This window comes from Trachurus japonicus, chromosome 20 (genome assembly GCF_045865225.1).
Source record: "Trachurus japonicus isolate A0001 chromosome 20, Traja_1.0".
NCBI classification, from domain to species: domain Eukaryota; kingdom Metazoa; phylum Chordata; class Actinopteri; order Carangiformes; family Carangidae; genus Trachurus; species Trachurus japonicus.
Genome location: NC_140926.1, coordinates 15,462,065 through 15,490,020, shown reverse-complemented (window position 1 = coordinate 15,490,020; position 27,956 = coordinate 15,462,065). Strand labels below are relative to the sequence as shown.

The window sequence follows — 27,956 nt, the reverse complement described above, 5'->3', positions numbered from 1 at the left end:
TCCTGTTTTCTCCCCCTTCGAGCTGCCCACACAGCCACATCCATCTTAACCCCATCCATCTTTGTCTCTTTCTTTTTCTATTTATATATTTCCCTGTTCCTGTTTTTCAGGGCCCTGGTCCTTTATCCTTCCACTTAATCCAACTCTCTTTATTTTCATCTCTTTCATTCTGTTTTTTTTTTTTTTTTTTATCTTCTGAACATCATTGTTACCCTCACAGATCTTCCTGTCTTCATCACCTCCCACCTCCTCTTAATTCGAGTCCTTTGTTTCCTCCTACCACCATCTCAGGAGATTCTCTCTTTATTTGCTGCCCACCACATGGATCTATTCTTCTTGCCAGAACAGTAGAAAGAGGCGCTGAGGTTTGGAAATCGCACAGGGATGCTTGAGATCTGTGTTTAATAGGAGAGATTGTTTTTTTTTTTTCTGGAGCAAGTTGGTTTTCGGTGTAGCACAAAGTGTTATGGGGAAAAAAAACCCCCTCTTGGATGGGGCAGGCTGTGACAGGCACAAACGGCCTGCACTGCACATGACACATCATCCTTCAGCTGGCGGGATACATTCCAGGGTGACGGGTTCTGTCACTGAGCTAAGCTGATAGGAGGAGGAAAGGGCAGATAAGGTGTGAAGGAACGAGCAAGAAAAGGGAGCACAAGCTGAGGGGAGAGCAAAAAGAATAGAACCAGGAGAGCAAAAAAAAAAAAAAAAGTGAGTTCCAGTTACCTGCACGTGATGGAGGGAAGTCTGTGGTGACACGAGAGTGACAGAATGAGTTGGTGAAAGTGTGTGCGAGGGAGAGATGGCGAGTTTGCGAGCGTATGAGTGAGAGATTGACTAGGAGACAAGACAAGACAGCCAGAGACAGACAGAGGAAAAGACATAAAAGAGAATAGAAGAGAGAGTGGCAGTCTCTCTCAGTGCTGATGTGATGAGAGGAACAAAGAGATAACGAGGCAGGGAGGGGGGGTATTTATGAGTGGGCCTGCTTCATTTCTTTGGGAAAAAAATATTTCGCCGTCAGCCAGCCCTGTTCTCAGAATCTTGCATTCTTAAATTGATACAACCCCCCCCATGCCAAGGCAGCATTCCACACGATGATGCTCGACAAACACAAATCAGGTCCAAACTAAATGAAATGCTGCGTGACCGGCGAGTTCACATGAGAGAATCTGCAAATGAGAGTGAAAGTGGACGGTTAGGAAGGTGCACGACACACAGGAGGATAGGAGAGAGCAGCGGAGCGAGGACGGGGCTAATCTCTGCGCGTGTTTGTACGTACTGAAAGAAAACACAGGGGCGAGACAATATAGCTGAGTCACGGATACTTCTGTAATGAGTCTCCACAGGAAGATGTGATCCTCCCATGGCCCAGTTACCTCTCGGAATGAGCTGGAGTTCCCTATATTCTACAAGGAAATCACATCCCATGCAATAAAAAAAAAACAGAATACACAATGGGAGTAACTCAATCTGCAATCTGGCACGATTGTGGGTCTGAGTTGTGGCTGCTGTGCTACCAGTCATCCGCAGCCACTAAAACCAAGCTTCCCCCTTCTGTTAGTGGGCTCTTTGTGCGCTGATACAATCTCCACTGTCTTGTGCTGCTGAGCTCTGCTGTGACTAAAATATCCCTGGACGCATTCCAGGATGACATAGCGCTTCGCACAGGAGGCCTTCACCGACGACTCATCCCCGGCCTTTTGGAAAACGTTGTTATTAATACAAACACATTGTAAGGTTATGTCGTTTTGTTTTTTTTAAGTACAACCACAACACACGCCCACATAAAACACTGAACCGATCCTGAGCACACCTCCTTACAAGCTAGTAGCTCCTCTGTGCCTCAGAAAATACGGAGAGCACAATCTTTCGGCCTTGAGCAGTGATGCAGCGTGTGTGTGCGTACATATATATGTGTGTGTGCCTGTGTCTGTGTAGTTTTGTTATCAGTAGGGCTGACAGCAGCGGGCTGATAAAGCCGTGCTTGCTGAGCTGCAGGCTCGCACCGAACATGGGTCCTCGGGATGGAAGACGTGGCAACATCACAGAACGTCAACTACTTTGCGCATACACAATATATATTCTTTCCTCGGAGGACGTCTCCGAGTAGTAGTTAATTACGTTTACATTCAGGCAAAACATTTCCCTTGCAATCATTTCCCTGGGAGGAGAGAATATCCACTGGAAGTGATTAACAGCGCCGGTTAATAAACACTAGGATGAGTTTCTTCTTGAGTTCAAGCACTCAAGTAGCATATACTCAACAGGGAGGGTAAATTAAGTTACACCACCCCTCTCTCCCTCCCTCCCTCCCCTCTGCTGGGCTCACTCTGTGCTATTTCCTTCTCTTGATGTTCTGACATAGAGAGGAGAGAGGGGATGAGAGCGAAATGTAAGGAGGAGCACAGAGACACGGAGACAAAGAGAGTCAGTGTCTCACAGGGACTGTGTTTGCTCTGTACTCTGAGTTTGGACAAGAAGAAAGCTGTAAGTCATCTTTCCAGTTTCCTGTTTGCAAATCCCATTTGGTTGTTCCGTCTCACCAGGGACCCATGGGTTCCATAGACAACAGCGCACACAACGCACAACAGAGATCTCACACTGGGGCATTGATGTAAACACATCACACACAGACGCATATAACAAATGGGGGACAAAGTATAAATGGTACGGCATAGAGAGGTGGACACTATGACATTTTCTGCCAGGCGGTGATCCTAAACTGTCATGTCATTTTAAGAGCAAGTGTGTAGTCTGGCAAATGAGGATGTGGTCGGTTAAACTCAGAATGTGTGAGAGACTGTCTGGCCAGAACAATGACTGCAATTCTGCAGTGACTGTTGCAGTGACACAAGCTGCTATTCAATGTCCAGACAGATGACCCGAAATGAACATCATGTTATTTTCCAATTAATAAAAACATAATTCAATATTTAACTGAACTGTCTTAATGAGGAAAATAAGTACTCCATCAAAAATGGAACTATTCGCCTGCTCCGACTGTTTTTGTTATGACAATGACTGATGAGAAAAAAGCCTGACAGCACCAGGAAAGATTCAAAACTACTGTGCAGACTTAACGTGGGAGTCGCAGCAGGTTCCAGACCAAAGATAACATCCAGCTCGTGTTGTGTACAGTAGTAACACACTGCAAACGCTTAACTCCAAACAAAAGTTGCCCTGCAAATGTCATGAGAAAGCAGCACAAACAACACTCACACACTCACACGTGCGCGCGCACACACACACACACACACACACACACACACACACACACACACACACACACACACACACACACACACACACACACACACACACACACACACACACACACACACACACACACACACACACACACACACACACACACACACACACAAAACAGTAACATCCTTGACCACTTGCACATAAGTAACTGTTAATATCTTTAACAACAGGCAAATACTAATTACAGTCCTAGTATCCTGCATCTAAATCACTACCCTTTCAAATTAAAGGAGGGGAAATTAAATACTGCTATATATTGTTACGACTCCAGTCTCCATATTTACACTGGATGTAAATTTGAGGTCATAACACATAACTGCATATGGATTGTCATGCATGAGGTGCTCTGAGCCCTACATCTCTCAGTGTTATGAGTCTGCAGTGGATGAGGAGATAAAACAAAGAACAATACAGCATCAGCTTCCATTCCCATTACTGCAGTGTTATGAAAGAACAATCCATATATGGCCAAGTCTGTGACGGCAGTATTTAGGTCAGTCTACTGAAACCTAGAGTGAGAATCCCACTTTTCTCTGCAGCTTTAACCCAAATTTCACATCACTTGAGCTGGTGTAAAAATAAAATTGGCAGAGCACCGTGTGTTATCTGTGTGTGTATTGGCGCACGAGTGTCTGTTAGATGCATGCGTACCTATTAGCCATGCGTTCATCTGTGCGTGTTCGCAGCGGGCGGCTGTGCACATTGTTTACATAACTACATGGTTCATTGTCCAGGGGAGCAAGTTCTTTGGTACGTATCTCATCTAACCAGAAAAAAAAAGAAACTTTTTAAATTTTCTGCTCTATTGCACACTGATGAACAATCACCCACTCAACAGATGTCCAAATACCATGCTATCATTTCTGTTTTTTCAACTGAGTCACAGGATAATAATGGCTAGAAATAACTATGCATATAAAATGCCAACTTGGATGTTGCAGCCAGACTTGACTTGAGGCCAGCTACTCACAAACTCAGTAAAAGTTATCCCATTTTCACTGTTAACTACAATATACAACTTATTATTAGCCTATTATGTCATGAAATATGATAACTCCTTCTGTTACATAAGAATGATAATACGGCAGCACAAAGGCATTTCATTAAAAGTAATGATCCTGAATTCAAAGTTAAACTTGAAAAGCTAAAGTGAGAGAGAGCGAGAGAGAGAGAACTAAATATTGTTTTGAAAATCACTCTAATCCAGTGAATGGTAGAGTACACATCATCACAACAATAGTAGCAAATTATATTTTTGGAACCACTTTCATCACGTTAGTGGGTTAATGTTCTAAACACCACCATCTGATCTGATAGCTTCAGAACAGCCACAAAGCTGACAGATATGTTTAATCTGGTAGATCTGGTAGATGAAATTAGGGAAAAGCATGAGTCAGGTTCAAAATAGCAACCTGTACTTGATAAAACAAACCTAATTTACAAAGATGATAACAAGATAGAGGACATCTGGGCTGCAATCACCCGGGGAATCTCTGCCGTTCGACTACACAACCGTTTTTATGAATTAATCTTTGTCGACACTCACATCATTATCATTTTAGTCATTAGCATATCATAATGAATATTCTTTTACGATTACGTGAGTGAGAGAGAGACAGGGGAGGATTTTAAAGATGGACTTGGTTTACACTTGTGTGGTGCAACCATCTCCCAACCCAAATTTGTGTCCAGGACTGGTTTTTGCAAACCAATTTGATTATCTGCGCCTGTTGTTGCTTAAGACGTTTAAATTTGCAGCATGTTCGTGTGCATTTGCATATGTTTTCTTAAGTTGCACGACATTGAGGGCCACCATTGTATCAGAATCGTCCTTACTGCAGTGAAGAAGAAGAAAAAAAAGGTACAATAATACTTTATCCTCTGTCTCAGTTTCTTTTCTTACTTTCTCACTGTGTCAACTGTTGAAGAGAAAGACATCCCTCTGCCGCGGAAGCTGACAGGCATCGGGGTTTCAAACGGTGTCAGTTTAGCGGTGAGGAGATCTTTTAGCGTTTGAGCCAGCTGGATCCCCTGTGGATAGCGGCGGACAGTTGGGAGCAGAGAAGGCTGTGGGAGCCAAAGATATTATTATCACATAGAATTCATTTCCCCTCTCACAAGGTTCACCTGGACGTCTCAGCGTGACAAAGGGAAACGGCCTAAATTTAGTCTAGTGGAATTTGCGGGATATGGCGCATAGCGAGAATCGTCTGGATAACAGTCATTGGCCAAAATAATAAAATTCAACATCGAGAAGCAACAAATGTTTAAACTGCTTTTTGAAGTCAGACCTGCAATGGCAGTTTTGTTTGTGGTCGTGCTCATTTGCTGTCTTAAAGCAGAAGTAAGCGATCCGGTCGTTCTGGCTAACTTCCTGTCAGCCGATGAAGTTAGCAGCCCCCGCTCTCGTCCCTACGTCACCACATTCATGCGCATCCCTTGGCTGCACATACAGAGAGGACCGCCCGTTTATGCCGTTCTCTCTCTCCTCATTGGATAAAAGTTGTAGGATACAAGGAAAGTTTTCTCCTCGGCTTACAGCAGAGCAGAGTGACTGATAGACCCGTGTTTCGGACCAAACACTCTATATAAGTGATTGCTGTCGGAAGATATAACTATTTAAGACTTATATTAACAAAAACATTCCGCTTACTTCTGCTTTAATGAAATAATATGCAATGTAAATGTATCAGAGAACATCCAAATGTCCTCTGCATACATTGTGGTTAGCTCGTAATCTACAACAACAATGGACGACAGGAGGAAAATTGAAGCAAATCCATGTTGTGTTTGTCTTCAGTCATCTCGACTTTGCCGCCGGCAAGAACTACTAATGATTATATGAACATGCTAAGTCCACTGGTCCCTCTCTGGTCTTTGCTGAAACCTCAAGCTGTTTTAATGATCGTTAATGACCAGCAAAGCGTTCAACTAAAAATACCACAGTAGTCTGTTGCACTGGGAATTCATAATGAAAAGAGTTGTGGTCAGTGAAATGCAACCAATTTCAATCACAACGTTGTTGATGAAGCTTTCAGTAAGTGGAATACAGTTTAGCCTGTAAGTTTATTTTTGCTGCCAGAACATTCACAGTTGTGGGACAGAACAGTGCCGGTTACACGGCTTTATATCTTCTTCCTTCCTTCTTCCTTTCTCTCACTCTTGCCAAAAACTGCCTCAAGGATATGAGATCAAATGCCTCCTCCTGCTAGGGCTGGTGAAAACTCTTTTGTGTCTGGCTCCTTTGTTGGATGGGATGTCCTGATGCTCTGTTTGGTTGTCATATCTGGACAGTACCATCTCTTTATTGTGTAGGATCAAAAGGTGATGTCTGCTGGCATCGGCTAGGGACCGGTATCAAGGGTGTGGATTAACATGACACCCACCAACAACAGCAGCCAATTGTGCGTGATATATCAGGCTAATTTGCTCAATGCTTCTAGCTGACTGGAGGGATTTCCTTCTCCTTTTCACGGGAAGTGCCCTGGCTACTAAATTAAACCACCACCCCACCGTTACTGGAAGGAGACCTGATGAAGGACACTGTGACCACTATGAAACACAAGACACAAAGTAAGGTTGCCAAGAAATGAGAGGGGAAAACTGTATTACTGTTCGTCTGCCGCCATAGCAGCCGGCTGCTCTAGACGGCCATTAGTCTAATCTGTCTGACAAATCAGATGAAGTGTCAAACCTCTGTTTCACCCCACCACCACCACCAGCAGCACTACTGCCCCCCCCCCCCCCCTGCCCCTGCCCCTGCAGGCACTGACTGGAGCTGGAGATGCACAGATGCGTGTGCTGCAGGTGCGTAAGTGGTTTGTAATAGTCGATTTTTTGGGTTCGGACAAGGGTATCATCATCACCCTCACTCTCCTCCACCTGCTCACTCATCTGCTGCCTCATCATCCCCTCCACTTTTTGTACACACACCTTCTTCACAATGCTGCTGCTGCTGAGGGGGAGATTGTTCTCTATATGTAGGTGCTGATGAAATTCTGAGGGCGAGTGGTGAATTATTTAAGAGGGAGGATTATGAAAGCAGCTTCTTGGCACGTTGCTAGCGGGTATGAATCGATATGAGCTCTCCCCACAACCCCCACCTTCCCCCTCGTCTTTTTTTTTTTTTTTTCCTTCCTTCCCTGAAACCGCAGCCCCTCTGAACAGAAGTCCAGACACATGGCCACGGGACACGGCAAACTGGACAGCCAGATGCACCGTGCCTGTGCGTATAAGAGGCTCGATGAAATACAGTACACGAGAAAGCCAGCAGAAAGAGCACGGGTTTGTGTGTGTCTATCTGTGTGTGTGTGTGCGTCAGAGACAGACAGAAGGGCCTAATTCAGACTGACCACTTCCACAGGAGCAGATGGCCAACTCAGAGCACTGCCAAGTCTATTCTTCTTTTCCCCTGGTTCTGCCTGGAGGCAGGGGTCTACAGTCTCAGTCAGAGGGGTTAGAAAACAGACAGTAGGCCTTACGCACAGATGTCGAGCACACACATACACACACAGAGAATACTACATTTCTGTGGGCGAAGTCTCACCCATAGCTATGCACCAGTTACATAACAGTTTCGCACAGTTGCCTTCGATAAAGATTTGATTTCATGGACTTGATTTGTGCAGTGCCAATGCTCGGAGGCTTTCAAGACCAAATAAATGACCATCTTCCAGCACTCACTCTCCCGTTTCACTTGATTGTCTCATCGTGAGTTAGTCTCCATCCATTTTTCTCTCTGCACCCCCTCCTCCCCCCTTCCCTCTCTCCACCTCTCCCACCTCCCTCCTCTCCACACATTCTTGCTGAGCCATTAAGTCTGCTTCTCTTCCCTCATCTGCGTATTGGGAGTCCATGTTTGGCAAACAGTGTTGTTTCTCTCTCTCTCTCTCTGGCCGGTGATATCTAAACAAGTGGTAGGTACCAAACAAGAAGCATCTCAGGAGGGAGCTTGGATTTCACAGCAGCGATCAAAGACAAAATGGACAGATTTCAACCTTGTGTTGAACCTGAGAGATTCTGGGCAGAGTGCATCGTCATTCACGAGACGGACAAATCACAACAACACCAGGTCAAAACCTTGACATGGCTGGACCGCGTCGTCGGCTATTTGCATTCTGCCTTGTGTCAGCTGCTTTCAGCCCTCTCTCTGTTTGCCTCTCTCCTCCTCCTCTCTGTGCTCCCATGTATAGTTTTTATTTAAATACACCCCAACTCCCAATAAAGCAGATCTCATTTACAGTCAGACAACAGATCAAGTGTGAAATATGTCACATTAAGAGTACTTGTTAAGTAGCAGTTAGACATTTTCAAGCATCTCTGTATGCACCGTTAAAATCCTTATCTTATAATCCTGACATCAACTAACAAAAATACCACACACACAAGGTAAAGATAGAGTCTGTGCTGTGATTTCAAGTAAATCTACATGTAAAATGATCACTCTGACAGAAACTTGGAAAGTGTGGTAAAGTAATCCAATATAATACTGTCAACTTTCTCCTTAAGGAAGTAGCTAAAGTTTGTCCAAAAATCTATAAATACCAAACGAGTCTAAAGAGTTGGCTAATGTTGAAACGAAAGCGCTGATTTAGAAATGGCTCACCATCAATCACCAATTGGGGATCTCCAACACCAACACCCAGTCATGCTACATTTGGCTGTTAAATGGCGATAAATGAACTTCAATGGCCAGTCTGTAACATTTTGTTCATAGGGCTGCTGTGGGGAAGCTTAGAAGATTGCAAGGATAACACACTGTTACCTTTATGGGAACTTCAGCTTGCATGACCCCTTACAGGAACAGGGAGTCGAGGAAGTCCCCACTCAGGAAACAATAGATCAATGTCTAAAGAGACAACTGCTTCCTTCCAAACTGAGTTTTTTTTTATGTCTTTTCTTTCCTACGTTGGGAACAAAGCCCAGCGGGGTTTAATTATCACACATTTTTGTGGTGTTGCTTTCCAGCTGTTGTAAATGCACAACTTAAACAGCTGTTCATGCTATTGTTGGTTATACAACAATAGCAAGACTTGGAAATAGTTTCTTTAAAAAAAAAGAAAAAAATAACACCCATCCTGCATCTCTTCATCTTTTCAGGCCATCACTCTCTGCAGTTCTGAGTCTCCATCTCTCCCTTCAATGTTCTTTCCGTTAATTCTTCAAGAGGCACAGGACTGAAATTATAGAGGGCTAAAAATAATGGCTCTAAAAATAAGAGGTGCCCATTGAGAGTGATTGAGAGTTGAGGTCGCTAGGCAGCTGGGGATGCTGGGTAAGTTGGATTCATTAGTGCTCTGTGCTTTCAAAGAGTAGCCCTCATAACCCTACCACACAAACACACGACACTGTTTCCTAAAACACACACGCACACACACACACACACACACACACACTCTGATTCAGCACTGGGATCCAAAGTGTTTTGAACACACTTCATACTTCTACCTCCACGGCTCTTTGCAGCGTTGCAAATTTGGTACCATCCATCAACCCTCATTACCGCTGGACTCCATGCTGACCACCTTCTTAAAGCATTGTTCATCCACCGGCCGAGTGGAAAAATGTGTGCGCGTTTGCATTTGTGCATGTGCGAGTGAGCGCACGGTAGAGGCACCCTGTGTCTGTTTTATAATTCATACTCATGTGTGGATCCTCTTTCAGCCCACAGACACCTGCCAGAGATACACCCAGCACATACCGATGTTTTCACTGTATTTTCTGTCTCACCTGTCTCCTTTCCTTCTTTCCTTCTTTCTTTAACCAATGAACTCTTGAAGACACCATTTTGTACGTGCGTGTGCCGCATTTGCATACATTTGTGCTAAATTTCCTAGCTATCTATCTGCTTTCACACACCCACATAAGCAAGCACACACACACACACACACACACACTCTTTTATTGCCCTGATGCTCTTTTTAATGGCCCTTCTCCTGCCTCTCCATGCTGACGTCACGTCCATTAGGCCGTGCCTCTGGGCCTTTTTAGTGGAGGCTGGAGCGCAGGGCTCCAATGTACAAGACCCCCATCCAGAGTCAATCTCCACTTGATAAACTCGCCATATTGACTGATCTGACAGACGCGGTAACCGCGGCAATCTGTTCGGTCTCTCCGTGCGCCACCACGACTATCAATCCGCCGTGAGAGGGAACCCGCTGAACTGTGTGTCATAGGGGAGAACGGGTTGTTAACATTAGCAGACGCATTCGCTCAAGCTCGCACCTGGTTATTGTCTAAGCCCATGTGCGCACACACACACACACATACAGCTCAACTATCAACACACCCCTATGTGTGTTGATAGTTGAGCTGAGGAAGGGCTGCCTGTATCTGGTGCCACAGAGAATAACCCTGGCGGGCTAATGTGAAGAGATAACGTTTCATGTCTGATCAGCATCAGAATCATAATTCACTGGCCTCTTCCAGCCTCAATCTCTCTCATTATCTTCCCAACAGCAACGACCTTAATCAGGGCCCTAGTTATCCTGCGAGTGCTATATTCCCTATCTATAGCCATGCACCGAATATAGCACTAAAGTGTTAACAACACCTTACAACCCAACATGTTGCCCTGAACGACTCTTCTTCCCCTCATGAATATAGAATGAGTGTGAAGTACAAAGGCAACTTCAGCCTTGGTAAAACAGAGTAAGCCAGACTCGAGTGTTGACAATGCTGTGCTGCCTGGTGTGGATAGAAATGGAAAATGATGGCTCGGGTCGTGTCGATTTGCAACCAAGAGCTGGTTCTGGTTGAGGACCGGCAGAATTTTGATGGCAAGAGTGTTTTCTTTTTCCCCTGAGTGGGAAAAGAGCAGTCTGAAATGTTAAAAATGAAGCCCGCTCTCTGCAACACTCGGAGAGACATAATCAATGGTCAGTGCGGCTGGCTGAACTCGCAGGGCTCCACTGTGCGCATCTAAACCCTGCCGCTAACTGGAGCTGAGCTCAACGTAATGAGAAATGAGATTTAACTTTCAGTACGGTGAGGGATGGAAAATCACCAAAGGAGGAACAAGGGAGAAAAAAAAATAAGAGAGATAGAGAGAGACAAAAAAAGAACTACAGATTGTTTTGATAAATAACGGCCACAAAGTGTTCTGGGAACAGCATTATAGCTCCAATCCATCACTGGATCATCAGTTTACATTAATAATAAATGGTAAATAAATAAATAAATAAATAAATAAATAGGTAGACACAAAAAGTCCAGAGTACAAATCAGATAGAGGGTTTTTTGCTAGACAAATCACACCAACACAGAGACAGTCACTTGACCTCCGTACGCCTCCGAGACGCGCGCCCCACCCCACTCCTCGATCCACTCCTTAAAGGACAAAAGAAAAGATTCAAGTTTCCACATTCAGAAAAGCTATTGTGCATCAAAGATCACTTCGGAAATCCCATTACATTATGTTATGTTAATTTTTTTTCAAAAGCAAGAAAGAGAAGAATTTGTTCCCTGTCATTTGTTCCAAAGTCATCCCCTTGTTGCAGATTGGTTTTCTAATTCACACTTCTCTTATACTTTCTCATTTGTCTTTTGTTGCAAAGCAATCGCGTTGACTGGACAGAATAAAGAATATACCAGTGAAAGAGACGCCATGATTTAAGCTTCTCTACCTCTCCTCATTGTCTCCATTCCTTATCAGAAGAGTTGGACCTATAACAGGAGCCATTTATCTTAGAAGCCTTTGAAGCATCTTGCATCCAGTCAGGTTGACATCTTTTTATCATGGGGAATGTGTATTTGTCTGTGAACATTGGGATATCTAGGTGACTTTAGTCTCTCCTTCAATCCCTTAGGCCTATATATTAGGAGCATGTGTGTGTGTGCGTGTGCGTGTGTGTCTGACCTTTTTCTTGTCTTATTCTAGTATTATACTGCCTTCACATGAATGTCAATTACACAGAGGAACAGAGAGAGAGAGAGAGACTGATAAGAGGTCAGTGGGGCATGAAGGAGAGTGAGTGACATCAGAGACATAGTTTTCCACCCATCCATCTGTCCACTCAAAACAAACAGGCCAGTCATTAGCCAGGCTCCAGCTGTTATGTCTTAGTCTCCAAATTGTAAATACTGCTCATTTATACCTATCAAAACACACTGCAGTGATCAGCAAAGACACACACTCACACCCTCACGTGACATAATTCAAAATGACATCACTCTCTCATCTCATTGATGTCACTCAGTGGATTATGGATATTATAAAGACAAAGGCCTAGTCCCATTTCATTCACACCCCTTCACGTGCCCCTACCCTTCATGCAACAGAGTGACAAGGGGGAAGGGGTAGAGATATTCGCATACGAAATTGAAACCACTAATGAACCATGATATTAGGCCAGCACCAAAAAGTTTTCACCCCTGCTGGATTTTAGATCAGTTCTGGATATCATAGGCTACACTGTATTAGACATGAAAATATGTGAAAATCACCAATAACAATGTTACGTTAGCGAACATACCTACAAGGAATTTTTTGGAAACCTTTCTATGAAGGATGGGGTGGCATGGACACAAAATTTCACATACAATGGCTGACATCATTTTAGAATTCTAATTAATGGCGAAAATACAATTATTAAAATCTCTCTCCTTGGTTGTTTGTTCAGCCAATTAATTCTGGGAAATTTGTCATACAGCTTCATTTGCAGTGTGGTCCTGAGTAGCCCTGCCCCTAAGGTGAATGTAAGAAAGGGGTAGAACTATGAGAGCTAAGAGAGATGCTAGCACCAAGGTCGTAACTTTGGGTTAAACCAGAGCGATTGTTATATCTATCGCCCTGGATTAAACATTGGGGGTTAAGATCTCTGCCCATATAAGGATTCTTTGGGGGGAGGAGGCAGTGTATATGTGTCCTAGTGTGAGGTAGAATGCAAAGTCATTCACTCTTTTCATTATGTTTTTGAACACAATATGGGCTATTATGATTGGTTATATTACCCATGGCTCGCCTAGCACCCATGCTAGCAGCTCTGCAAAGCTGCATTTCAGCATAGCCATGCTTTGAGCTAAACTGCACAATCAGTATGCTAATGTCCTCACAGTGACAATGCTAACATCCTGATGTTTAGTGGGCAGCCTACTGTAATGTTGACTATATCCACCATCTTAATTTAGCCTGATTTTAACACTTTCTAATTAGCACTGAGTGCGGAGCTTTGGCGGATGATAATGTCATAAGAAAGGCAATAATTGGGCTAATTGAACTGGTCTGAAAAATCTACCTCAGACTCATATTACACATCTCTATGGACATGTCTTTCACTATAGTTCATCCAATAACTGTAAGCTGTTTCAGTGTGAAATAGAATTCATCCTCTGGGGACCATGAATATCCATAAAAATATCCCGGCAAATGCAAATTTCAGTCCGGATCAAAGTGCTGGACTGACCAACCGCCAGAGTCACATCACATCACTAGTGCGGCTAAAGATCTCAACAGAGAACACTATTTGCCATTTTCATGACAGTAAGTGAGTCTGAAAAGACTGGACATCCATAAACATTGTTATCGCTACTGTACATGTACGGAGCAGCCACAGCTCCAACTAATAATAGACAAGTACAAATGCTAAAAGCAAAGTAGAACTAATAGTCTGAGCAGGGCTGTGGGAGAATAATGATATTCAAACTGAAAGGGCTTGAAGAGGACATGACTGGCCAACGTTCAAAGCCTTGGGGCCGCAGACTGCTCAGTGTGACTGGGTCTCAGATCTCCCCAGAGGTGCCCTGCCACCTCCAGCCCTCATCAAAGCAAAGAGACAGACCGAAAGTGAGGAACGGCAGTGTGACATTGTGTGTGCGCCAGAGTGCTTCGCTATACTGCTCGGGCACAAAGCTACACAAGCAAAAGAAAAGACAACAACAAACAGGACGCAGAAGAATGGATTTTAAACACTGTGACACGGTGTAATTATTTAACAAGAAGAATGGTTCTGTCTGATAAAAGCCACGGTCTGAAAGATGTGACACTTTGGGATATGGATTAGCAAATTTACATTTTAGTCACCTGACTGATTAATGGTTTGTTGGATTAAGAGCTAGACGAGATGGTTTTAAATGAAGAATAGGCTACAGTTCTGTTTAAAGGAAGGAAGGAAGGAAGGAAGGAAGGAAGAGATTGGAGAGATCATATCAACCAGCCAACCTGGATAATTCAACAAGTCTCTTCCACATTGTAAGGATAGTGATGTAGTGATATGATGTGTGCACCCAACACCTTTTTCCCAGAGTAGGAGTGTTTGGCAAAAAACATTAATCACAGAAAGTAAAAAGCAACAAGTCCCTACAATAAACTTCAACAGCTTGTTTATGCATATAACACTTCTGTACAGCAATTAAGTCCACCTGACTTAGTGCCATAACAACTTTCCAACATTTCAGATTTGCACTTCATCTTCAACAGATCAAAGAAAGCGATAAAACCAGTTGGCTATGACTGAAATCCGCTCAAATCTCCCCTGCTGATAAAATACTGCTCGTACTAACAATATATTCACCCTGCGCTTCTCCACACCATGCTGCACTGCACCAAGGTTGAGCTTTCATCTATGAATCCCAACATTTCTACAAAGTTTGGTCAAGCTTGCATTTCCACTTGAATAGTAACTGACCCGTTTGTGTTAGTTTTTAAATTGGTAGTTTGGTGATCTTTTTTTTTTTCTTCTATCATGGACATTTCTCTTGGATGGTTATAATCTACTACCGAGCCTGTTTTTGCCCTCCTGCCGAGCAACACTACCATTAACTGACATGCGTGTGTGTGTGTTTGTGTGTGTGTAGTTGTGGGTTGGAATGAAAACATCTCTGGAGGGTGAGCTTGGTCTTGAGCAACGAGCATGACAATGCAGAGGAGACAACAAGCAACAGAGGAAAAATAAAAAATGACCGTAAGGCAGTTTCATGGTAAGTTGTGTCCAGATATATCAATAATTAATATCAATTGCACAATACGGGAAGTAGTATTATCCATTACTGTAAGCAGTTTAGTGTAAATAATTGCTTTATTTTGTGGGAGCATGATGTGTGGGGAATAATGTGCCTTGAAATTGAGACTGAAATGGAGGAGAAGGGAAGAAGTGGTGAGAGGAGGAGGAGGAGGAGGAGGAGGAGCAGAGGCAGAGCATCTAGACTTAAAAAGCACATTCTGTCCGGTGTTGTGAAATCCCACCGACTGTCAAGTGAGGTAGCTTTTTTTTCGCTATATGATTCTCAGCACATCAATTTCACATTTTACATTCTGACAGACAGCTCACCGCTCTCAGCTCGGCTCAGCCTCGTTACGATGTGCATTTCTGAGTGTAGGTTTGTATGAATTTGTCTCTCTGCGCTCTGTTTTTCCTCACGTGTCTGCTCTGTGGTTGCCAACTTTCTTTCTCTAACTCTGGGCAGGGGTGAGGGTGATACAAGCAGCTCCAATAAATGGAGAATTTCAATAGGTCAGACGGTTTTCAATACATCTGGTCTGTAAACACCTGATGAATGGGAGCAACAACATCTCTCATACATTGGAAAATCACCGGCAAAATGGATGCGTCAGACTGAAAAACAGATCATCCTTATGGTTTTCTACAGAGTGAAAAAAGCTGGATTCACAGTGCCCACACACATGGACCCAGCATTGAATTACCTGTGATACCAGCTTCCTTGAACAAATTTAACAAAGTGGAAACAAGAGACATTTTTACTTTCTCCTTTTCTTTTATTTGACGCCTGCAGTAGTCGGTCTTTTAAGGTAGCTATAGGGGTAAAAAAAGAAAAAAAGAAAAAGTAATATAAAACTACTGGAGTAATTTCACACAGAGTACAACTTTCAAAGACTCCTCCGCAAAACCATTTCAGAGATGGAATAGAAGTTAAATTTGCTCCAGGTGAAGAGATGTAATGTATAATTCACCAAAATGAAGTCTTTCAAAGTTGTCCCTTCACTTCATACAATTGGATGAGCGGAGGGAGATGAGAAGGGAAGTAGAGGTGGGAGTTTGGGATGGCAAGCGAGGAAAACAGAGCTATTCTCTGAAACATGACAGCCCTGAAGGCTCCACGCACTGTTCTGTGAGGTGCTCCAGAGAGGGAATGACTACTTACAAAGACAGCAGTGTCTTGGGGATAGAAATAGATAGGTGCATTATTGAGGACAAGTGCACGTGTGTGTGTGTGTGTATATATATATATTTAAGGAGACACATACAGTAAGCAAGCAGGGTGGGTTGGAGGTGGGATGGAAATATAACTCAACTAATACTATTGTACCAAAAGGTGAAGCCTCCCAAAGTGAAGATTTTGTCTCACACTGCAAACTGAGGGCTGGTAAACCGATATATTTATTATGAGTAAAAGAAACCTGCACTGTGTTGAAGGCCCTGGAAGCTCACTATTGTCACAAAGCTGCTTTTTCACTTGAGAAATGTTTGTATTTGTTTTTTCCTCGTGCCTTTCTAATCGATTGCATATGGTTTGATCTCTGCTGGAGAAAAACTGATCTCACAAATTTCAACCCGCCGTTCTGGATTTAACAGACACGTTTTTTTGCCTATTGTTTGCGCTTATACCTGGATGTCTAACCTTCACTGCAGAGAATGATGTACGTGCAGAAGGCTGTTTTCACATTGATTTCCTAAAGGGGGGACGTACTGCTGCGTTCACCTTGAATTTCAGTTTGAGTTGAGCAGATACAGTGGAGTTTTTGGATACACGTGATGTGGAAACACAGAAAAATGTTAGGGGGAAGGATGTTTTTCTTTGTGGCAAAGACCTTTTAAGGTACACGTTATTTTTCAAGCACTGTACATGTACATGTCTGTATGTTTTAAAAGACTTTAGTTGCACATATTTAGTGTGATTGAGAAACCTGTGATGGTCTCAGTTATTGTTCTACGACTCTGACACTGACACATTTCTTTGCTGTCTGTGCACTCTCGTTCTTTTTTTAGGTTGTTTTGTGTATATTAAGGAAGTATTGGCCACACATGTATATACACTGTAGTTTACATGGATTAAAGATACTTCCCGCCTCATTGTAAAGCAACGGGACTGGTTTGGTTCATGTACTGTTTTTTGTTGTCTTCATCTAGATCGTTCTAGTATTTTGTTTATATAAAAACACAATGAAAAGATTTAAAATGTTCATGAGAAAGACACTCAAGTAACAAAGGGTCGTGAACTCAGATAAACTGATAATGTGGTCAAAGAGATTGACAAGTAAACTAAGTCTATCAAACATTTTCCTATTCTTTTCAATTGTTTTACTGTCAGTGGATACTGAGTTGCCTTTGGAGATTTATCTAACAAAAACACATTTTCTCCGGCACTTGGAAGTCGCTGGGTTTAATCTCAGTCTCTGACCTCTAACACAGTTCCGTCTCAGTGAGGATAGCATCTAAAAAACAACACAGCACAAACTCCTTAAGCCGCTCGACCGACACAGAAGTTTGTGGACACAGCTCCAGTGCTGGGGGAAGGGGTTGTCAATGTCTTTCAGAGATACTGGTTTCGTGTCTGGTTCATAAACGTTAGCATTACAGTGAAATGAAGCTTATTTGGCTATAAAAGCTCAAACAAACAACTTGGCGGATTGAATTACCAAAGCCAATCTGCAATTCATTAACAACAGAGTAGCGCCAGGTTTTGTTTCACATCACAAATTGCTTCACTGCCGGTGTTGTGTTGCTTTGGGAGAGGGCGTTGTAATGTTTATAAAAAATAAAAAAGGACCACCTAAGGCAATTTGGGACAAATTCTATCCTTTTTTTTTCAAATTTTATGCAGTTTATAGATTTCATAATTTCATTTTCCTTCTTTCATTTTTTTTTTTTTTTTTTTACATTTTTGTTAAACTTTATTTTTACTTTTCATTATGTTACTTTAAACATTGAGAGATGTTGCTACACTCTCAAGATGTTTTCCTCTCAATTCCATCATGCTTCATTGACAGGAATGTACACACACAAACACACGCACACATCACTGACAACCACTGGAGATTCGTAAGCACTGCCTCGAAAGACTGTGGGAGTCAATTATACCACAGTGATCTGGGCCATAGATTACACTTATAATAATATTAGTATCTAATTACTGCCTTGCATCCTTCACGCCTCTTCTGCACTCCTTAATCATTATCGCCCACTGGCCTTGAATCACAGATAGCACGCAGCATTTTAAATGAAGAAAATAGTTCTCACTATGTGTTCTCATTAGGAAGTTACTGCTCTTTTTTTTCTTCTTTTAATCCCCTATACATGCGTTTATGTGTACACTGAGGCAAGCTTACATTTATCGTAGACCTGCTTTGCCCTGGTTACCAGATGTGCAAGTCACTAATGGAGGGCAGAGCTGGAGCACACACACACACACAGCTAAGAGCCTGTGTGGAGCTGAGCAGCACAGCGAGGAGGGAGAGGCAGGATTCAAACAGGCAGAAGGAAGCTTTACACAAAGCTGTTGCATCTAAAGTGAGCTGAATGCTTAATGTCAGAGGGTAATTAAGTCATGTCTGTCGTTGCGGTTATGACAGACAGACAGACGATGGAAGACGGAGATTGACAGATGGAGAGACAGAGTGACAGCTCTGACTTGCAGCGCTCCCGACCGTGTTTCCCAGCGAGCTGTCAGCAGCACAAACCTGATGTCCAGACAGCGCAGCATGGGATCGGCGGCCGTCCCCAGCGCCCAGATGGTGAAGCAGACCAGCAGCAGGGTGGTGGTCAGGATGGTGCGCCCCACTTCCGTGGACGTGTCTTTCACGGCCAAGCTCAGCGCCACGGCTCCCCTCAGACCTGAGGGCAAGGAAGACATCTCTGAGCAAACAGCTGGATCACCGCCATCCATCAAAACCACAGGACCACCATCTTGCAACCAGTTATTTGAAAGAAGCAGTGGAGAGCAATCCAGTTAATAAGCCTGTCCGTGGGTAACAGATTACGACCATCACTGTCATTGAGCAGTTGCAGAGCCACAGAACATACTTGTACATTGCTGTACAGTGGTGACATAATACTTAAAGCCAAAACAATTCCCATAGCAAATCCTTCGCTGCCATGAGAAACAGATGGAGGAGGAGGAGGAGGTGGCGATGATGGCGGTGGTAGGGGAGTTTGGAAAAATAGCAAGACAAGGGCTTTTTACAAAGAAACCTTACATAAGAGGTAAAGTGGGTCAGGCAAGCAGCAAAACATGCTGCTGCTGCACAACCCCACATCACTCCACATCAAGCGTTCCTCTCTACCGCATCATCAAACCATCCACAGCCTCAACCTTTAGTCTCATGGGCTGAAGATGCTGGTCATCCTCTCCCAAGACAGATACAGAAGAAAAAAAAAGGCAGAGAGTGGAGTGTTTAAAATATTTTACACTGGGATGATATAGATTAATGTCTTCTTCTAATGAGAGAAGTGAATTATTACAAAGCCTGGGGACGATGCTGGTCTTTGTGTCTGCCTAACTGACAATACGCACACACACACATACACGACTCGTGCTTGTCCACAGGGGACATATTCTCTCAGCATCCTCACTAATGCCATTAGCTGCAGGCAGTGAGGAAAATGGAATAATTAAAGAGCTTTCACAGGATAAATCAGAGTAAAAGTTTGCATTTTTTTGAGGGTCTTGCAGAAATAACATCATCACCATGCCTTCATTTATCACGGTGGCAGCCAGAGATGTGCTCAGACGTGCAAAATGGCACTTCAAGTGAAAAATACATCATAATGAATAATGTTTTAAAAGAAAAAAGGTGTAATGAGTGTGAAAAAACAGTACCTGCGAACATCATGAAGTGCTGGAAGTCTGTGGGGATCTTGTTTGTGCGGCCCAGGTTGAGCAGGAAACATAAAGGGTAGATGTTGCATGCTCTTGAAATAAAGATGGAGAGCTATAAGAATTGAATACAGATTAAGGAGAATACTTTTGACTGGGAGACATTCACAGGTTCAAGTACATTCATCTGTCAGCATGTTCTGTTGGAAATTAGACCTTTTTTAATGAAAACTACCAATTTTTGGTTTTGGGTTCAACAGTTTGGGATTAAGTCTTTAGCTATACTGGTCAAGGTTGAAGTAAATTATTAATATGTTCTAATAAAGTAAGATCTTTGTTCTTATTTATTCTAAAAAAAGATCCCCCTGGCTGACTCCAGAGAGCTCGATCCTTTTCATACAAAATACATGACGGTCAATCCCAGGGTAAATAAAAAAGTCTAAATTCTTTGTGAGATCAGGCAGCAAAAGTGCAGCCATGAATATTACTATACACTCGCTTAAATGCACACGCACGAACACACGTGGAGAAGGGGGAAAAAAATCTGGGAATATTTTCTGTTTAGGATGCAAACACAGTGTGGCACCATGCCGAGGCACAGAGCCAATCAGTCTGTGCCAGCTGTCTCTGCCCTCCACACACTTTGATGTTTCACATAGGATGGGACTGAATGCTAAGTGTCCTGGGCAGCAGTTAGGGAGAGGATATCTGTACAATTATCAGGGACATAGTTGCCCTTCTGGATACACTTAACACCTTTTGTCGTACTTTTAGAAGAAGTTACTGTAGTTCTGTATGAACTCTGCAAACTTCACATGAGCTGGACAGCAGCCTCAGACTAGAGGTAGGTTTTGGTTATTGCTGCCTAATTGAAGGCTGTAGACCAGATGAAGCAGGGCTGGAGGGGATCAGGCTAGCTTTTTATTCTTTAAAGGGATCGTTCAACATTTTGGCAAATTGGCCCATTGCCATAATCCCTATAGTCATAGCAGTAGGTTTGTTACCTTTAATTGTCGGTGTAAACTATTTTTAGAACAGCGGAGCGGAGCAGAACGTTCTGTTATTATCTCATAGCGTGGTGAATGTGCACAACTTACACCAGAGCGTTTTGGAGTTGTTGGATTGTGTATTTGATGAGTTTGATGAGGGAAACCAAGAAATTCCACTAGCCTCCGTAGGTTAGCTCTGAGCAGCTCGCCGCTCTGCTCCGCCATTCTAAAAATAGCTTACACCGACAAATAAAGGTAACGAACCTACTGCTATGACTATAGGGATTATGGCAATGGGCCAATTTGCCAAAATGTCGAACTATCCCTTTAAAGAAAACACACACACATTTTGTAAACTCTCTTTCAATTTTAGTGCATAAAAATAATCTATTCGGACAGGTACCCCTGCTTTAGCTTCATGTAGAGAGAGGATTTTAGCTATTATACAATAAGTCTAAATATGATGCCTGGAATAATAAAGGGATCAATATCTTAGGCAGGGGACCTTACTCTGACAGGGCTATTACTAAAACAGAGCTCTCTCACACCCTGCAGTCAATATTAGATCTCATGCACCCTATGGATTTTCAAAAGCAATATCCTGCTCCCAAAAGCAGTCATTTCTCTTTATCAGAGGCCTCTGGGCTATTTGAATGGAGGTAATTAAGCACTTTCATCTTAGCCTCATTTCCAATAAAGCCCGTCTCCATTGTCACTGGCAAAGGCTGCAAGCTACAGTGATTAAAATCTACTGCGTAACCAAAGAGCGATTAACAGGGTCGAATTACTGTGGTTATTTCATTTTTATAGACACTTTTAGCACTGTACAAGAGGACTCTGACCTCCATTTATTCCTGTTTGTACATCTGGGTCAGCTTCCAGTAGATGTGCTTAACCTTTCTTTTTTTCCAGTCTTAGTTTTTGTTATTGAAATACAATTAAGGACAAAGCTAAACAGGCTAAGTGCTCAAGTCAGAAATGTCTCACTGGCAGACCTTCCCACTGAAGGAACATCGGAGAGCAAATCTGCTCAGCCGAGTCTTTTTCCCTGGCTCTTTTGACCCGATGATGGAAGATGGATTGTAATAATAATTGCCGGCCATCTGGGCACTGGACTGTGAAGGAACATCTCCTTGGAGTGCGGCCACTACAGCCTCTCCTCAGGCGTACGCCGTGGTCATGTCAGCTCTCAGGCAAGGACGATTGTAGCGTGGGTAGGCAGCAGTCCATTACTGGCCCTCCGCTCCCCTCGGAAAGCAAAAGCTGACAGACACAGCAGCAGCTGCGAATCTCACACAGCTGTTATGATAATGTAACTTGAACATATAATGAGTATTATTAGTAGCATCATTAAGCTCTTTCATATCATGTACTGTACTGTAACTGCATTGCATTCTGGTCTAGAGAGACTGCTGTCTGAAGAGAAACCAGTGAATCCTCAGTGATTTTTATAGGTCCAAATTGTAGAAAAGCTTTTGCTCTTGAAAAAACTTGACAGTTACTTTTGATGCTTTAGATAGCTGTGCATATTTCTCATGTCAGACTACTCTGTAGACGCCCTGGAAGTAGGGCTTCAACTAATTGTTTTTTGTATTATTGATTGACCTGTCTTTAGGAATTACAGGAAAAATGCTCAGCACAATCTCTCCGAGCCTGAGCTGACGTTTTCATATTGCTTTCTCTGACCAACAAGCCAAAACTCAAATATTTAGAATTAAAAATCACATAAAAACAGAGAAAAGCAGCAAGTCATTACATTTGAGAAGCTGAAAAAAAAAGAATGACTCTGCCTTTGTTATTGATAAAGGCTTAAATTGTTAATTGATTTTCAATATCACCGTCAGAAATTTTTCGATTGGCTAATTGATTAAGCAGCTTGTATACCTATTCTCTGGTCAGTTACTGGGAAAATGAAAAAAATAAATCACTACATTTTCTAAGTAAATGCATCACCGACAACAATTTAACCTATGTTAAAAGCATTTTAGAGCAGAAATTCCCTTTAACAATGTGGGAATACCATCTAACCAATAACATGGGCCTCTTTCAATTGAGTTTCTAGAGCTAATAAGATTTAATCTTCAACCTCAACAGGGATACAGTGCTTAATCCACTACAAATTAAAGTACTGTAAGCTTACTTCAAACAGGCAAACATCTTTACTCCACAGAGCTTTGCTGGAGAACTGAAAACAAGCAGCTGTAACAATAATTAAAGGCCTATTTAAATTTCTGTTTCATAGGCATTCCTTAGAACAAACGCTGCACTGCAGCATCTTAATCTGCAGAGATGGTGATCATTGGAGACTGGCTGAGTGGCATTTGCAGAGCTCTCCAGATCAAACCTTTACAATTTAAGAGAGGGACGGAGGAAATCACTGCACTGCAGCAACGCTGAGGCAGAAAACACTCTGGTCAAATAAGTGCTGATGACCGGGCAGATAAGAATTATGACCGAAGGTAGAGGAGACGGAGCAAATCAGAACAGGGCACCATTTGTGTGGTCAGAGTGTGTTGTTGAGGCTGCACAGCAGGGAGTGAAGATGCTCCATCGTGTAACAGAAAAGGATACAAATGCGCCAGAAATGAAGAGGGCTTTGAAGACATGGTGAGGAAACATCAACAATACATATCCCATGTAGCTGAAGATGAAAATCTCCCCGAGGAAGTTGAAGACTTCAAAGAGCTGCAAATTATAAAAAGGGATTGAGAGGATCATGAGAGAGAAGGTCATCCAAGATTAGGAGGAGTTCAGGGTGTAGGGGTGTGTGTGTGTGTGTGTGTCAGTCAGCATGCAGGGGGGGTGAAAATGAGGGACTCAGATCCTATCGGAAATGGGTAAACAGGCTTAGATTTGTACAAACACGACAGATCCAGTTTTGATGTTATTCCCTGATCCTTTGAGGTAGCAACTGCAAACGTCTACAGCTGGAGGACGTAATGTGGCTGCATTTAGCAGCAGACACGTCTCTGTCATCATCTTTCTAAAAATGTTTGGTTCAAACATGCTGCTGGGTACGCGTGTAAAGAATGACTGGAGTCATCTCAAAGCTTGCTCCTTTCTCACACTATTTCTTTGTAGAGGAATGATACAACTCATTTGCTTACATTTCCTCTAATGATACAGAACATATTATAGACCTTGAGTGTCATTTCCTGCAGATACAAATAGAATCTGAAACACTTAACGGATGTATTTCTACATAAGGTATCAAGTATTAATTAAGGCCCTTATGTCATATCTGGAAGCATTAGAGAAGATGTTATGATTCAGTTAATAATTTATTAGTTTCTGTTTCTATCACTTGGACCGGCTTTGCCTTGGTCTAATTGAATAAGTGTACCTTTTCCCTTAAGAGCCACACATCACAAGGACAAGAGATGCCACAGACAGAAATATTTCTCCTGCTAGCTATTCAACTAGTGTCTGCATACGCTAAATCACTTTGTCTTTCCCTTTGAGCTGCAGCTGCATGTATAAATCATAAAAATGTAGATAAAGGCATTCTGCCAAGTAAACATACTGCGCCATACACATTCGATGGCTACTACATAGCCAAGTCACTTTGTAGGGAAAGGCTTCGACTGTGCTGCATGCATCGCCCTTTAAAAGGCTTTTCTGTGATAAACAGTTAGCTGCACTGTGGCACAGATAATGAATAATAAATGTGTAGATGAGTATATGTGTGTACTTCTGATTTATTTGCTCCTCTGTGAAGCTCGCCGGTACAGTATGACAGTGGGCTGGCCTCCATCTGTGCTCAGCCTTTTAAGCAGATAGCTGGAGACCAAACCTCCCACACAGACACCCACTGGACAACCAGACCACTAATGGCAATTAATGATTGCTTGCACATGCACGCAGGACACAAACATTGGCATCAAAAGGCAATGTGCACAAAGTGAGCCGACTGGAAAATGCTGCTCAAAACAGACAACATACATCAGTGAAATAGGGCGCAATCATCCTCCGTAAACCCACCTGCTTGGTCCTGGTCCTGCCCTCTGAGGATAGATTGTGAATCGTGTATCTTGCCTGGCTCAAGCCGCAAAACAGCACAGCCACAATACCTGAAAAAGGACAAGAAAAACATGCACCTCAATTTACATAAATCAGTAGGGAAACGAGCCAAAAGGCAAATAAAGTGTTAAGCATTCACAACATATGTTAGTTGTAAATGTGAGCATCGGTATGTTGTGGATAAGACTCAAAGCTGAGACTTTCATAGACAGCAGGGAGTAAAACAATGTGCTGTATCTGATTAGAACAAAATATGCAAAATCGCTTATACATGCACATATTATGTAATCAGGATGCGAGTATGTATATTTGTGTGCTGCTTAACACACAGAGCCTTGGGGGTCTGTAATGATGGGAATGAGCTGTAGGAGGTTTTTCCATCATTGGAAAATTATTTGTGAAAAGGGAATATGCCAGACTGCTGCAGGAGAATTTCAAAATCAGAGCAACTGCAAACAAAACGTGTTTTAGATAAAGTTTGAAAATGATATGAGATGAAGTCTCACAGAACTATGCATGTGAACATTTTCCAAAAAGCACAGGGGTCCGATTGAATCCTCCTGTGCGCAGCTATGTCTGCATTTGACCATAAAGTATGTGACCGTAAAGTGTGTGATGATCGCACCAGTCCGGCCCCGTATCCACCCATTGTCCCGGATCCAGTGAATTCCATCTGTATAAACAACGTAATGAAAATGAGCTGTCCAACCCAACTTAAGCATCTTCGTGTTTCTGGCCAAAAATCTTAACTTCCATTTCGACTCCAGGGACATGGATTTCTGGAAATAATAAATGCTAAACAATGACATCATCGTGATAGATTGTGCCAGATGCGGAGGAGCAGAAATTAACCGAAGGAAAAACAAATGACAAGCAAAATACAGCAGGGGAAGAAATGCAAAGAAAGGCAGCTCCACAGAGACAGGAAACAGGGTGGAGGGATTGATTAGGGGCCCTGCTTGTACAGAGGAGGTTGGCTGGACCAGAGTGCTGGAATCTAAAACACACAGCATGAAAGGTGGGTCGCAGCCTCACAGGACATGCTTGCTTTGTTGCAGAAATTCAATTTCACTTTTTTTTCCCTCTTCGCTTTGAGAGAGAATCACAGATGATGGCAAAAAGTGAAACTACTGATGGGGACGGAGCTGGCAGTGATAAATATGGCAGCAGAGGAAAATATAGCACCTGTGATTCTGCCTGCTAAGTGAAACCAGTCCATTACTCTCTATTCACCATCCGCCTGGATGCTGACCTGTACCTGCATTATGCTAGCTCCAGTAACCCCTGCTCACAATGTCCTTTCCAGCACTGTTCAGCAAAGTCTAATGGAGCATGCCAGTATGGCAGATCTCATTTTGGTTCCATTTGGTTTAGGGCAACATCCTCCTCCTTGGTTTACATAACACAGACAGAGGTAACACATCATCCACCATCCACACAAAGGCTCTTCCACACAGGGCATTTGGCAACACAGCTGAGATACATCCCGTAATGAGGAGTTGTGAGGGGCATAAGATTAATGACAACAGGGCTCCCTGTGAGGTTTAGGGTCATTAGACACGCCCTCACTAAACTCCAGCAATTAGCTGAGACAGAGAGAGCCTCGATTACCAAAGGATACCAGGGAGGCCTCTCTGGGTCTCTGCTGCAGCCCACATGGACCATTATAGGTCTTTGAAAAGAAAAGCATTTCACAGATTAGTTTTGTCAGGTTCAATTTTGGACTAAGAATGTAGAAAATTGCAATAGGAATCTTTTTTTTTCTTTGGATTACTGTGACCAAACATCAGCATCAAAATTGGGTTTTATAACAGAGCCGGTTTTAAGTCAAAATGAAGTATTCCACTATAAGCCGCCACAGTAACACGGGCACAGAAAAGTTGCACCTCTGCTAAAAATACCCGAGGCTCTCTGCTTCAGATTGTGTCGAGAGTCGCTGCCCGAGGTTTTGCTGCTGTTTGCCTCCCACACTGGGCAGCATTCAGCTGTGGTGTACTTTATAGACGGGGCATCTGGGTCCAATAGACAAAGGTCAAGTTATTTCATTAAAACCGTCTTCTCCTCCTCCACAGGCCACAGGGAGCGCTGCCAAGTAAGAGCAAGCTCGACAACATCAGCTGAATGAGTGGAATCCCTCTGACACAATCGGGGCAGGAGGAACAACAACACTTAACTGTGCATATGTAGACTACATGCATATTTCAGAGGTTACGTCTGATTGATGAACGAATGGATTACTCCGAGAAGCGAGCGTGGTTTTCTTCCCAACACGAACCGCTTGTTATTCAAACATTGCAAATCAATTTAGTGGAAAAAAAAGACAATAAGTATTTATAAGAAATAAAACCCGCCCTTGGCGATGGATAAAGAAATCAATGGCAGGGATGGTGAAGCAGATCAGGCTGTATCCATTTTCACATGAGACCTGAGCACTTCTTGACTTTCCAGGGGAGCTGAGCAAACATCTAGGGGCAAAAAAATACTATTATAGGTTGCTGCTATCTGTGGCGCCATCTCCAAACTAAAGGTGCAAACATGCTCAGACACGGGAGGGCAGACACCATTTTAAAATGAGTTATGGTGGTTGGGGCCAGAATGGAATTGGTACCTGCAGTTTCCAGTATTGAAGAGATTGGCCTAATATTTTCTTATCTATACATTATTGACTTGCTATATTGGCAAGGAAGGACTCTCAGAGGGTAAGGTATGTAAGCGCGTGCCAGTGTGAGAATATTTTCTCTTCTTTAAGAGCCGGTCATGTCTGGATAACTGAGAATGCAAGTGGTCACAGATGCCTTGAAAGCAGCAGAGAGCTTGCCAATCAAACAGCTGCTTGTGTCGCTGATGTTGAGGAGCAGCAAGCGAGTCAGTTCACGCAGTTCAGAAGGAACGCCTGAGGGGGGA

The 27,956-nt window shown here is 43.0% G+C and overlaps 1 protein-coding gene across 2 annotated transcripts in view; it reads right to left on the bottom strand.

The window, feature by feature from the left end:
- Positions 1-27,956, bottom strand: part of LOC146966682 (sodium/hydrogen exchanger 9-like) — a 58,429-nt gene that overhangs the window by 11,350 nt on the left and 19,123 nt on the right. For both annotated transcript variants that reach the window (XM_085762961.1, XM_085762962.1), the window contains 4 exons: positions 25,014-25,102; positions 23,604-23,717; positions 20,047-20,158; positions 18,908-19,061 (listed from right to left, as the gene is read on the bottom strand). In XM_085762961.1, coding sequence (XP_085619087.1) covers positions 18,908-19,061; positions 20,047-20,158; positions 23,604-23,717; positions 25,014-25,102 — 469 coding nt within the window. The remainder of the gene's footprint in view (positions 1-18,907; positions 19,062-20,046; positions 20,159-23,603; positions 23,718-25,013; positions 25,103-27,956) is intronic.